Genomic DNA, 14,751 nt, shown 5'->3' on the forward strand with positions numbered 1-14,751 from the left:
GCTGGCAAGCGTTGGGGATATATGCAGTACAAATGATGCCATTTGGGTGGGGGAGATGTGCCCAACTGATATACATTGTAGGTAAATGTAGGCTTTACATGTCCTTTAAGTAACAGGAATACTGGAGTGCAGAGCACCTTCACTGTATGTATTATACCCAGGACCGGAACTAGGGGTCGGCAGAAGAGGCACTTACCTCTTCTGTCTGCCTACCAATAGTCCGGGCCCTCTAGTCATGCCACTGCGGTCCATTCCCATCTGCCACTTGTCACTACCTTTTAGATCTTGCGATCCAGTTTTAAGGGAATGCAACTTTATAAAGATAGATAGGCTTGCAAAATTATTCAGACCCTTGACTAATATTCTCATTTTACTATATAAAAAACCTATGTTGAAATACATCACCTGGCCTGAGACTCACATCTGCACCTGCAACCCCCATTTTTTTTTATCAACTCTGATATGTTACTAGAAGTGGCATCATCATGTATAGAAAGTGACATCATAAACCATTAAGTGAAACTGTCAAGTAAAATTTTGTTCTCTGTAATTTTTTTCAAGCACTGAAACCCCATTTTTTAATAATAAAAAAAGATAATAGAACAAAAATAAATAAAATATGAATTTGCAAAAGTAGTCAGACCCCACAATTTAATATTTTATAGAATCACCCTTTACATCAATAAGAGCTTTAAAGGGGATCAGAAAAAAAGGTGCATTTTTTTGTATTTTATTCTCTACAATCAACATATAGGTAGGCAGCAGTAAAGGTGTTATGTAATAAAAATTGCAGCATTTCTAATAATGTACAACAGCCAATCGGCAGATAGCATTTATTGGTTAACAAATATGTTAGGAGAAAAACGCACCAGCCCGGGGTAGCTGCGAGTGTTTCCTCTTCCTTGTTTACACGCTTGTGCATGCGCAGTAGAGTTAAAAGCTGAACTTTAACAACAAAGTCGGCTTTTCACTCTAATGCGCAAGCACCAGCCCAGGGATTTTGCCGGCAAAAGACATATGGAAGAAGGACGCACTCGCTGCAGCTACCCCGGGCTGGTGTGGTTTTCTACTAACAGCGGCACCAGCTCGGGGTACAAGGTAAGCGATTACAGTTACTTTGGGGGTACCTAACATTTTGGCACCCCCAAGTGACTTAGACTTTCCTTCTGCTTTAACTGCACCAGTGCAGTTACACAGACAATTTGACATCTGCTTTCATTTACTAATATGTTTTAGTCTAATCACAACTAATTGCTGATTAGAATATGTAACTGCACAGGTGCTCCTTTTTCATCTATCTGCAACTTATGACCAATTGCTATTTGTTTCAGAAACACTAAAAAGAGTTATTACATTGGTGATATAATTATTTTTTTTTTTTTACTTTAGAGCTATTTTGTTAATCTGTAGAGGAGTAACTCTTTTGTCTAGGGTATTAATTAAAATTCTGTTTATAGTATTTTTGTAATGATGTAACTAGAGGGCTTTAATTGCACACTATTACCTCAAAAAGCTTGAAAACACAGCTGCAATGGTACCATTAATTATTTGAACAGATTTCAATAGGTGTTTTTACATCGAGCAGAACAAGATGAATATTCTTTTGTCTACCACTTCTTAACATAAGTCTTCTACAAAACATTGTTGTACATACGTATACACATATAACATCTAGTTCAATGAGAGGTGTTGGCAGCCTGGTTCGTTACTAGGTTAATAAGGAGCAGGAAAAAATATAACTTATTATTGACTCCTAAGAAGCAGTCTCTTTTGTTACGGTGTGCTCTTCATAGTTCCCATTAACTTGGAAAGGTAGACCAAGAATGTCTGCAGCAAACATATCTGTGGTAATCTCTTCTGGGATTCCTTGCTCCAGCAGATCTGCAGCACCTGCAGAAAAGATCATTTTGTGTTGAATTTTATTGCTGTCAACTGGAAGTAAATATAATAATGCGGTATTTAGAAAAAAATGTAGTGCCTGTTCTTTATAATGCCAGTTAAAAAACAAGGTAAAAATGTGTGTTATGGTGGCACTGAGTGGTATCTTTTTTCAGTTACAAGGGTACATTTCTAAACAAACATTTTAGTAAAAGCCGTATAACTATATCTTTATTCTGAGCCATTACATACCTGTAGAGTCGTAGCTACCCATTTCTGAGCTCCCTCCTTCTGGATTCAATCCCAACAAAGTACTAAGATATTCAGCAATTTCTTCTTCAGTCAAATGCTCACCTAAGGAGAGAATAGATTGAAATCAGTTAAAAGCCAAGAGCACACTTAGGGGTGTATTAACATTGAAGACAAGCAGCACCGGTGATGTTGCCCATAGCAACCAATCAGCAGTTAGATTTTAATGGCCACCTACAAGTTAAAAAAGAAAAGCAAAGATCTGATTGGTTGCTATGGGCAACATCACCGGTGCTGTTCGTCTTCAATGTTAATAAATACACCCCCTAGAGTCAGCGTATCTTCGTCTGTGATTTGTAGGTTTTTGTATCTGCTCCTATATGCTCCTGTGTCTAGCTTTACTGACACAGCATTGGTCTGAGTTCAGCTACACAGAGTGGAGATCTGCCTGAAAAGCAAAAGCATTTTCAGTTTGATCTTCGCTCCATGTAGCCTATCACTACAGCCAGACACAGAAGCATAAAGGAACAGAAGAAGAAGCGGACCCTGTGCTTAGTGCACCCTTTCCCTAACAGCCATCATGTGCTCGCTCCCTGCTGGTTTGTGATGTCTCCTTACCTCTTGATTGAAGTATCTGTAAAAAGTCTCCCCTGTTAATTGTTTGCTTTCCATCACCATTAGTAAAGCCAAGTACTTGGAAAGCCCACTGTATTTCTTCCATAAAAAGTCCAAAGGCTGGTCTATGATTAATATAAAGTTTTATCAACTCTTCTAAGCTGATGCAAGTAACTTGCTTTCCTGTATCCACGTATTCACTGAATTTGACTTCATTCAGCATGTTTTCCACCTGTAAAAGGATTGTCAATTAGATACACACTTCATAGCTTCCTTTACCCAGGATTTTACCTCCACAATTACTCACTGTAATCTCCATAAATTAGGTGATTTGTAACTATAATTTATAAACTATAGGCCAGTTTTGTACCAAAGATCTTTTCTGCTCACTTAAAGAAGAACTAAAGCCTAACTAAAGAAGTAGGGCAGAAATGTTGTACATTATGTTTTGGGTTTCTGTACCAGCCCAAGGCAACCACAGCCCTTTATCAGGGAAGATCTGTGCCTCCAAAGATGCCCCAGTAGCCCCCCATCTTCTGCTGATTCACTGCACATGCTCTGTGCTGCTGTCACATGAGCTTAGGGACACAATGACACAATATAAACCTGATTTTTTAATAGTTCAGGTTTTTAGTACATGGCAGCACTGAAACCAATTCAATTAGCATCAGAATTTAATAATCAGCCCTTATATAACAGGAAAAGATTCCTGACAGTCAAAATTCATCAGAATGTATTTGTATGCTTTGAGCAGGTGAATTCAGTTGATCTATGTACTATGTGTGCTTGGTAAAGTTCTATTTGTTTGGTCACCCTGCCAAATAAGTTGCTTTTATTGTGTATGAGGAAAAAGTGAATTCTTAAAATAATTACCAAGTGTCCCTTCTTCCCAAATGTAATACCAAGCCTTCCCTAAGTTTGTACAGATTATATACAAACATAACAGGAAATTATCCATTACTGCATTAATAAAGGCTTAGCACAGATGATTACCATCATTAACATCAGTAAAACAGGTTCTGCCACTTGCCTAATCCACTCATCACAAACTAGACAGTCAAGAATAGACCATTATTATTACCTTTATATCATTCCCCAGTTTCAGAAACCATTAACTTTTTATCACCAACAGCCCATTGCTGAAGTGCAACTACTGTCATCCTCGATCACATACATACCACACCGCAATTTGATTGAAAAAAAGAGAATATGAAGGCAGATACTCTGGATGAGAGAATACCCCAACGTTTCGGCTCAAACGCCTTTGTCAAGGGAGCTCTCTCTCATCCAGAGTATCTGCCTTCATATTCTCTTTTTTTCAATCAAATTGCGGTGTGGTATGTATGTACTTGTTTCTTGATGGATATATATTGTTAAAGTATAAAAACTTTTTAACATCATGCTTTTGATGAATAAAATGCTTTTTTAACTATAATACCTCCCTAAGGAAGTTTTTTCTGGTGTGTAGGGTTTATATGGGATCATATGGCATCACTTTGCAGAGAGCTGTAAGTCTGATTATACATCTTTCTATTTTGTATCTCCATAACCATAATGTTTGGGACAAAGTAATGGTAGGTATATTAAAGCCGTCATGTTTAGTACTTTGTTCCATATCCCTTGCATGCAATGACTGCTTGAAGTCTGTGATTCATAGACATCACCAGGTGCTGCGTATCTTCCCTGGTAATACTCTGCCAAACCTCTACTGCGGCCACCTTCAACTGCTGCATGTTCTGGGGGCTTGTCCCTTTACGTTTACTTATCAGCATATGGAAGGCATGCTTAATTGGGTTTATATCTGGCTTGGCCATTCAATAATTTTCCATTTTTTTTTTTTATCTTTGAGAAACTCCCCTGTTGCCTTAGCAGTATGTTTAGGATAATTATCTTGTTGCACAATGAACCGCCATCCAATGAGTTTAGAGGCATTTACTGGAACTTATGCAGATAAGATGTTTCTATACACCTCAGAATTAATTGTGCAACTGCCATGAGAAGTTACATCATCAGTGAAGATAAGTGTGCCAGTACCTGTGGCAGCCATACATGCATGCCCAAGCCATAAGATGTCACAGATAAGCTGGTAAGCTTTGGATTTTGGACAGTTCCTTTTCATATCCACATTTTCCTCTTGCCTTTACTCTGATACACATTAATCTTGGTTTTGTCTGTCCATAACACCTTCTTCCAGAATTCTGCAGGCTCTTTTAGGTATTTTTTTACAAACTGTAATCTGGCCATTTTTGTGGCTAACTAGTGGTTTGTATCTTGCATTGTAGCCTCTGTTCATGTTTCTGTTCATGAAGTCTTCTGCAGATAGACACACCTGCTCCCTGAAGAGTGTTTCTGATCTGTTGGCCAGGCGTTTTAATTTTTCTTTACTACAGAGAGGATTCTTCTGTCATCAGCAGCCTTGGCCTATAGTCCCTTTGCGATTAAATAGCTCACTAGTGCATTCTTCCTTCTTAATGATATTCCAGACAGTTGATTTCGGTAATCCTAAGGGCTCTGGCACACGGGGAGATTAGTCGCCCGCAACAAATCTCCCTGTTCGCGGGCGACTAATCTCCCTGAATTGCCATCCCACCGGCGACAATGTAAGTCGTCGGTGCCATGGCACACGCTTCGCAGGCGATTTCGGCATATCGCCGAAGTTGCCTCACGAGGCATTTTCGGCAATTTGCCAAAATCACGACGTCGCGTGTGCCATCCCATCGGCGACTTACATTGTCGCCGGTGGGATGGCAACTCGGGGAGATTAGTCGCCCGCGAACAGGGAGATTTGTCGCGGGCGACTAATCTCCCCGTGTACCAGAGCCCTAAGGTTTGACCGATGTCTATAATGGTTTCATTGTTGTTTTTCAGCCTCATAATAGCTTCCTTGACTTTCATTGCCACAGCTTTTCTCCTCATGTTGAACATTGACAACTGCAGACTCCAAATGGCAGAAGCAGCCTAGGTATCTTATCCCTGCACTAATGAAGCAATAAAACACACGTGATTAATCACAAACACCTGTGAAGCCAATTGTCCCAAACGTTATGGTGCCCTGAGATGAGGGGGCTATGTATAAAATGCATTGTCATTTCTACCAGGTGGAACTAAAATTTCAAATTACTTTAAAAAAAAATGAATATTTATTCCTATATACTGGAAACATGCTCAGAATTACATTTTCTTTTACTGTTTTTTTTGGGTGGAGGACCCCGTTAATGAAGTCATTTTATTACAAACCCTCTCGTTGGCTCAAATATATCATCTTTCAATAGAGTTGAACTAGCTCGTAGTATAGTAAAAAAACAAGCTTTGACTACTTGAAAATACAGTTAGTACAGCAATTGTATCTACATTTTAGCACTGGAAATGTAATAACATAACGCTTTGCTATAAAAAGGCATCAATCATAAATCTCATACATTTTCTTTTAACTTTTCATAAAGTATAATACATAGATGTTACACCGTTCTGAATTCATTCACTTTTCCAAAAGTTTTACTCAAGATGGCTTTAACCTTATTCTTTAGAATAAGAGGGCTGCATTTTATATAAATCTAATATTACTGGCTTTAGAAATGTACATTCAATATGGATGATTCTGAAAAGTACATTTAACAACCTCTTGCTCTGATGGATAATATCCAAGTGCGCGCATGATAAAAGGAACTTCCTTCAAGGGAATATGAGTTGACACTTGTCTGGTCTCCATTGTATCAATCCCTTGGTGCCGTAGCTGTGCATAGTAGAAGTAATTTTCCAGCTCCTGTTTGAATAACACAATGTAAAACAAGTCTGAAAAAATAAGGCATCAAGCATTGTTAGGGGGTGCTCTGTTTTACAATATTTTGCATGCATTATAATTCCTGGGCAAATCTATGGTCATATTTGAATAATGGGACTATAAAAAAAAATCTAGGTATACAATTTAATTAAATACTAAAAAGAAAATTTTACTGCCATTTTCACTGGGGTCACTTATTAATCTAGTTCATTTCCACTCTGGGGCAATAAAAATCTGACACTTTTAATCCCCTTTGCCCCCCCCCCCCCATTTCTGTTTAAAGGAACAGTAACAGTTTAAATCAATTAAAATATAATGTACTGTTGCCCTGCACTGGTAAAAGTTGTGTATTTGCTACAGTAACGCTAATATAGTTTATATAATAAGCTGCTGTGTAGCCACAGGGGCAGCCATTCAAGCTGGAAAAAAGGAGAAAAGGCACAGGTTACATAGCAGATAACAGATAAGTTCTGTAGAATACAATAGTGTTTTATCTGTTATCTGCTATGTGCCTGTGCCTTTTCTCCTTTGAATGGCTGCCCCCATTGCTACAGAGCAACTTTGTTTATATAAGTTTCTGGGGAAAACACACCAGTTGTACCAGTGCAGGGCAGCAGTACATTATATTCTAATTACTTTCATACACTTTCATTTTTTGGCGTTACTGTTCCTTTAAGATAACCTTGATTTGTCATGTCTAATTTGGCATCACAAGCTATATTGTCAATAAGGCAGAAAAAGGCAAAGGTAAATATAGGTACACCAGTTGAAATTCTGTAAAGATCAAAATTATTGTAAAAAAAAAAAGCATACACAGAAACGCTATTTTTTACAACAAATTTACAGAGACCATGGTGCTCATTTACTAACATTGGTACTACACTACACCAGTGCCATAACCCATACCAACCAATAAGCAATTAGATAGAAAATGAAAAGAAAAATCTGGTCAGTTATTGTAACTAAATAAATGTTATTTAGCCCCCATGACTACTTTTTCTAACCTTAAATAATAACCCCTCTCTTCCTCCTTGCAGCAGGCCATAGAAGGGGGTCAGACCATCCCCACCAAGGGAAGAAACAGACTCGAGTGCCCTGTAACACAAACAAAGAGACATGAGCATTGTGTAACCAGAAAACATCCAATAAAATTATAAATCCGTCAAAAAGACAGGGAAAGCAAGCGCTGATCAGCTGCACGTCTGGACTGGGAGCCAAAATAGGCCCTGGCATTGCAAGTACACAGAGGTCCAAACAGCCCCCACCAGCCCAATAAATATCTATGGCAATAAATATATATGGCATCTTACAGCAGCCCCTCTGGCATTTGCCTGAATCCATAGATTGCCAGTCCGGGCCTGATCAGCAGTGAACCTTTGGTAACTAATATGATATTAAAAGTTGTGAAATTTGGTACCAGTAGCATTTATAACTATGAAATTGGTCAACACTTCAACATGTATATGCTTTAACAGAGTAATTCTACAGAGCTGGGGCGATTCTACACCCCCACTGCCTGCATTGCTGAATTTCTAATGTATGCGCCCTTAGGCTGGACAGTGAATGCTTACTAATGACCCCCCCCACGCACACGCACACACGCAATAACCAACCTGAAGCTGTTCTTACCCCCTTCTACCTAGCTGCACTGGGGACAGGAGATTTGAAAGCTTGGTGCAACTCCCTATCAGTGAGGCAAGTTGGGGGAATTCTGCCTTAAGCTGGCCATACACGTGGCGATCTGACGATGTTTTGTGCGACCGATGGTCGCACGAAACATCGTCAGATCCGCCACACACAGTCAGGGCTGAAACAGCAGATGAGGTAGAAACAATAGGATTTCTACCTCCTTCTGCCGATTCAGCCCTGATGGCAGATTTTGGTCAGGCGCCTTCTATGGCGCCCGATCAAAATTTTCTAACCTGGCCGATCGGCGAGTCGTCCGATATCAGCAGCTTCCTGCGATATCGGTCGACTCGCCGACATGCCATACATGCACCGAATATCGTACGGAACGAGGTTTCGTACGATAGTATCGGTGCGTGTATGGCCAGCTTTAGGCCTGGCCAGGCCTTTCCACAAATTGGGGCCTGACCTCTTTAGGCTGTTTGCTGATGCTGTCCCTCCCAAACACACACACTAAGAGGGTTAAGGATGGGCTGCAGTGCTAGGGCAGCAGGGTCCCAAAATACAGCCCTGAATGCTATTTTAAAACAAATTTTAGCTCTTAACATTACCAGCCCTTACTAAACTGCCGCATACTGCTACCTCTAGCAGGAGCGGCCTTGCTACAAAGGATTACTTTATATACAGGATTAACTTATTCTACAGCACTGTACACTAGAAGCAGCAAAGTGTTCATGCCCAGTCTAACTTACAAAGGTTACTCTAGTAGTCCCTTGTGACATTAAAGTGCTTTCTCCACAGAAAATGGGTTTGAAGCAGAAAACATAATGACCTTTTTTGCCACATACCTTTAACAGAAACTGTGATTGCTCAAATTCTAGAGAATGTCCAGTAATTCTTGAGATATAAATAATTTATGAATGGATTTACATAATTTCCTGCTGCAAACAAAGTAACCATGCATTTTGGCACTTGTGTATTGCAGACTGACCTCTACCACTAGTAAGTTAGAAGTTTAACATAGTCACTGAATATTGTGGAACAAGTGACATCACTAAGTACCAGTTATAGCTGATAACATTAGTAAGCACTATCAATACGTATATATTTTACAGGTTATTCAAGGAATTTTAAGGATATAACAATACAGTAGAAACAGATTCTGCAAGAAATGGACAGTAGCAGGAAGGGTTGTGATACACAAAGGGCCTGAAGCAATACATCAGTTAAAGGAAAAATAATATTGACATATTGAGCACAAATTGTTCCTGTGTTGTTTGCTTAAGATTATATTATAAGGATGTTGTACCACTTGAATTTCATTTAAGCACTCTTTGTACTTACTGTAAATTTGTCTTCCACATCAGCACTGTACAGTCATCTCCTCCAGCAGTAAAAACAAAGCAACCATCATATGAACAGGCAAGGTTGCTCACACCATCTGGATGGCATATAAGGGACATGGACTTGTGTGGGTTTCCATCAAGCGGCAAGATCTGAAGCCCAACCTGAACAGGAATCATAAAAAGATTTGGTGTCAAGTAGCAATGGATACGCGGGAAATACTCCGAATTTGACTTCTTTGAAATGAGATGTTTTACAAATAGTAAATAGATTTTTGCAAACTGCTTCTAAATAGTGCTCACATGATAATACACTGCCTACCTATGATCAGCAGAAAGGAAACTGCAGATAAACATGATAATGTTTTGTAGCTGAACACAACAGTTTTACATTACTACTTTTGATTTCCCCTTGTCTTTTATGGGAAAAAACAGTCAAAGAAGAATTAAAAGACATGTCAACCCCAAAAAGAATTTTTGCCTAATAAAGAAAACTTAATTTTAAGCAACTTTGTAATATACATTCATTACATATCTGTAATGGTTTTTGTAACACAAGGCAGCAGATGGACAGCCCTGACTTGCTGGAGGAGCCTGGCACTTGCAACATTGTTTAAAAAGTAACAACCAGGAGTTCAGCAAATGCTGCTCTCTATAGCAATTACATTAACAAATAACTTTTAAAGCACTAATAATTTTTAATAAATTGATATTGGAAAATTGCTTAGAATTATGTCTTCTTTTATTAGGCAAAAAAAATATTTTTGGGGTTGACATGTCCTATAAAGAATATGGTGGAGGAAAGTTTCCAAGTGACTAAATGTGAACTTGATTTGCAGATAGATCATTTCTAGCAAATTCTTGTTAATGATTCATTCACCTGTGCTGCTCTAGGTACATCCAGGAATTATATTCTGTTGAAGGAGTCAATGCATAGGTCTCAGAAGCAATAAAGGTTTGGAAACAGAATCGATAGCACACGGTCTTAAGACAGGTACTCACAGCATATGGTACTGTGTGGAAACATAGCCACAAGCAGGAGAGTGCAGAGTTGGAGCCAGAATATTTTCTTCAAGGCCACAACCAAGGCCACCCTAGGCACCAGATGCATCCCCTAGTCGATGGAAGTGGCATCCCTTCCACACATCTCTGCCACCCCCCCCCCCCCCCCCCCAGCTTCATCTCCAGATTTCTGCAGGAACTCTCTGACAGTGGCTGGGGGATTTTTCAAATTTTTTTCTATAAAAAGAAAATCTATTATATAGGGTCGCTCCCCAAAAGCTGCGCCCTAAGCACAGGCCCTCGAGTGCCTATATATAAATACGCCCCTGGCCACAACAAAAGACTATTTCAATCAGATCGTCTTTATTGCTGCCTAGGCCTATATAACATCTATTCATTTAGTACTGCCTGCATCTAATAGGTGTGAATGTAAGGTTTTTGGTGGGCCCCTGCGTGTGACACTGGGCCCCCCTTTCAAGCAGACCTAAATAAATATGGCATAATCAAACACTCCGCTGCCAGTTCTAATCAGCAGGCACTCCAAAAGCAACACTGAAGTGCTTTAACTAGCTAGGCATTATAATTAGCATAGTCATTAAGCTAATTAACATGTACCACTAGATTCACAATGGCTTCTGAAATGGCTGCCAATGGAAAACCAACAGTGGAGTGTTCGACTTCAAAAGGGGAGGGCTGTTCTATGTCAGCAATCATACACAGTGGTAATCATTATCAGAAGGCAATGTGCTGTTTGTCCCTGATCTAAATGCAGCACTGGACATAGTTTACACATTTCTTTATAGCAACCCAGAAGTGGGGTGGGCTGTTCTTTGACAGCAATTGTACAAGGCAGGTCAAATCTTTATCAGGGGCAATGTGTCTGCTTTAATTTGGATGCCTTGGCAGGAGGGCTTCATTGTGAGACCCAAGTACTTATAAAGTGCATGTAAATGTCTTCTAACTGCAGCACTGGCTAGTTTTTACTCATGAAATGCATTAATGCTCTGTTTATAATGTAGGTGAGATCATGTGCAGATTTTGAGACTTTATCACATATAGTCGCAGACGAACATCATTAGTCTTTTGGCTGCTTGGGTAATACTAGAGGATGACTGAAAATTAAAGAATGAGTTAAAGTCTTCAATTCAAAATCAAAATGAATAACTGTAAATAGGCTGTTTTATATACATTTATATATATTGGTATTACTATGCTATAACATAAAGAATAATCTGGTCTCAGTTCCCCTTTAGAGCTGTTCAAATATCATTTAAACCATGAAAACGCATTACAATTGTTTTACCACCAACCAAGCGGTTGGTATGAAAGAGAACGAGAACCCAGGTGGATACGTTGACAAATTCTTGAATAAACAGTATGTAATAGAGCAAGACCTACAGCCTGCCCTGCTTTTCTTATTTTCACCATATTTTTGGACACTTGTGATATATTTTTAATATTTATTGATGCACAAACATTGGTGAAAAAAGCCATCATTTTAATTTTTGCCTTTTTTGGTGGGCTCTTGAAGACATAGGGCTTAAAGTGACTGCCTCAATTGCACTGCCCTTGAGCTGGCTCCACCTAACTAGAATGCTATTTTGGTACAGTTGTGTCAGCAGCATACAGGTGAGGAGGGAACCAGAGAGATTAAAACATTACAATTATACTAAATTCTAATTAATCATTAAATAATATAATTATATTTAAACTATGCGTATTGCAGGAAAGTACATATGATAGCCATGTAAGACTAATTTTTCTGTGTTTTTGCTTTTAATTATTTCAGCAATTTTCAGCATATGCCCAGTCAAGTGTGAGTAACCAGTTTGACAGCTATAACAAAAAAAGCTATGCTTTTTAATTCATAAAAATTGATTGGGACAAGAAAAAATAATGGAGGAATTAACTAACTGGGGCAGTTTATTAAAATTCTCTGCTAAGTGCTGCATAATATAGTAGTGCTGTATAAATAATGCATAATAATAATATTGGTTAAAAGAGAGCAATATATTTAAGAAGCTAGGCAGCAGGAAGAAATCTCAGCTTATAAAGAATAAGGCTAATGTCCAACAAAACAAGTTAGTCGTCTGCGATAGATCTCTGATACCGCGAGCTACAAACCACTCCGAAATGCCTTACCACTGGCAACAACAGGAGTCGCCAGTGGAAAGGCCTACGCATTGATTCGGCTTCCCAAAGTCGCACAGTTTCCTCCTGCAGCCAACTTTCTTCAACTGTGGAAAGCCAAAGCAATGTGTAGGCCTTTCCACAGGCGACTCTGACTGTAGCAGAGTTCTATCACGGGCGACTAACTCACTCCACTGGAGTTAGAGAGTAAATGCAAGTTAAGTACATTTGCATTTCATTGTCATCTAAGTAAACTAAGCCACACAAGCTGGTGTGTGATGAGCTGATTAGCTCATCTTCTCATACTCTATAGTGAAAATAGATGATGTTTAAAAACTAAAGCCTTGAGGATATCTGCATTGAGAGGTGGGAAGAGGTATGTCATAAATCGGGGGACAGCTGTATGTAATATGCAGGCCCAGACTGACAATCTGTGGATTCAGGCAAATGCTGTAAGATGCCACAGACAGCGGCCTCTGTGTACTTAAAATGCCAGAGCCTGGTTTGAATCCCATTCCAGGCCTGGTAATATGCCCTAATAAAGAAGAACAGATAGTGGAAAAGGTGATGTTAAGGTGCTCAAAAATGATTAAAATATGCAATATACATATATGGGACCTATTATCCAGAATGCTTACAGATAAGGGTTTCTTCTGCAATTTGGATTTCCTTACCATTAATCTACTAAAACATTAAATAAATAAATCCAACAGTACTGTTTTGCCACCTATATGGACTCATTCAGCTTAGTAACCATCAAATACAAGGCACTGGCATTTTTAGATGTGTCTCTACAGTGAATAGACCTTGTTTAAAATACAATTTCTCATTAACCTGTACTATGCTGAGTATTTTGTTCAGTCTAAATTTAAAAAAATATTAAAAAGCAAACACTACCTTATCATCTGTAATGTAGGTCATGTAGCCCTTACAGATTTCTTCACTGTATGTAGGAAGCACCTCCATTCTTCTAACAGGAGAACCAAATGTTGGACCTAGCAATGTTTTTCTGAAGGAACAAAATGAATTATAGCAGCAAAGTTTAAGATACAACAAAGGGATGTGTGATGGGAGGCTATGAGGGCTGCTAGTAGCATGTTGCAATAATTTAGACAGGATAACATAAAGTTAGGGATCAGTAACATTTAAGTACTTTTGAGTAAAATTGGGTGAGATAGGAGCTTTCTAACATGCACAAACCTGCATGCAAATTTGCTTTTATTGATTACGCCCACAATAATAAATCAGGTAAATAGGTCCTTTTTGTTTTGCACCTCATATGCATAAAAAACAATTATGTGCAACTTGTACAGTCTAAAGGTGGCCATACACACACCGATAATATTGTACGAAACCTCGTTTCGTACGATATTCGGTGTGTGTATGGTATGTCGGCGAGTCGACCGATATCGCAGGAAGCTGCTGATATCGGCTGACTCGCTGATCGGACCAGTTTGAAAATTTTGATCGGGCGCCATAGAAGGCGCCTGACCGAAATCTCCCTTCAGCGCTGAATCGGCAGAAGGAGGTAGAAATCCTATTGTTTCTACCTCCTTACCTGCCGATTCAGCCCTGAATGGTGTGTGGCGGATCTTACGATGTTTCGTGCGACCATCGCCACGTGTATGGCCAGCTTAAGGTTCACACATCCCAAGGTTTTTCATTCACACAACAATAGGGTCAACTTCTTCAAGAGCCAATCGACCTGCCTGCATGTTTTTAAAAAGTGAGAGGAAGCCAGAGTACCCAGAGGAAGCCCAAATAGAAACAAAGAGAACATACAAACTGTTTTTAGAATGTCTACACTCAAAAACAAACTCAGGGGCTCAGTTGTGCTTACCAGAGCTGAGAATACAGATTAGTAGACAGGAACTAGAATTTACCTGCACATCTTTGTGGTTGCATTATAAAGCTTCATCTTGTAGTGATCATTTGCTACTAGGATAAAGCATTCTTTAGTCACTGGTGGATACCAAGCCAAAGACTGTGGGACAGCACTCTGCTCAATACGGTCAGTGCTCTTTATTTGGAGATAGCCTTTAACACAGTTTGCAAGATCATATTCTACCTAACAAAACACAACCACAAACAATATATTAGAATGAGAAAATATTTTGCTTTTTACTT

General features: G+C 39.1%; 1 protein-coding gene and 1 long non-coding RNA gene across 3 annotated transcripts in view; one reads left to right on the forward strand and one right to left on the reverse strand.

The window, feature by feature from the left end:
• Positions 1-620: 620 nt before the first annotated feature.
• The window catches only part of wdr66 (WD repeat domain 66), a 31,697-nt gene continuing 17,566 nt past the window's right edge, over positions 621-14,751 (reverse strand). For both annotated transcript variants that reach the window (XM_002937703.5, XM_031892615.1), the window contains exons 15-22: positions 14,508-14,692; positions 13,522-13,633; positions 9,494-9,657; positions 7,528-7,618; positions 6,362-6,505; positions 2,746-2,974; positions 2,131-2,232; positions 621-1,890 (exon numbers count right to left, since the gene is read on the reverse strand). In XM_002937703.5, coding sequence (XP_002937749.2) covers positions 1,754-1,890; positions 2,131-2,232; positions 2,746-2,974; positions 6,362-6,505; positions 7,528-7,618; positions 9,494-9,657; positions 13,522-13,633; positions 14,508-14,692 — 1,164 coding nt within the window. In that variant the 3' untranslated portion in view covers positions 621-1,753. The remainder of the gene's footprint in view (positions 1,891-2,130; positions 2,233-2,745; positions 2,975-6,361; positions 6,506-7,527; positions 7,619-9,493; positions 9,658-13,521; positions 13,634-14,507; positions 14,693-14,751) is intronic.
• LOC116407494 lies at positions 4,333-9,777 on the forward strand. Its single transcript, XR_004220353.1, has 2 exons — positions 4,333-4,828; positions 9,517-9,777. It is a non-coding gene; the product is annotated as an uncharacterized LOC116407494 (long non-coding RNA).

The sequence above is a fragment of the Xenopus tropicalis genome, chromosome 1, assembly GCF_000004195.4.
Source record: "Xenopus tropicalis strain Nigerian chromosome 1, UCB_Xtro_10.0, whole genome shotgun sequence".
Classification (NCBI taxonomy): domain Eukaryota; kingdom Metazoa; phylum Chordata; class Amphibia; order Anura; family Pipidae; genus Xenopus; species Xenopus tropicalis.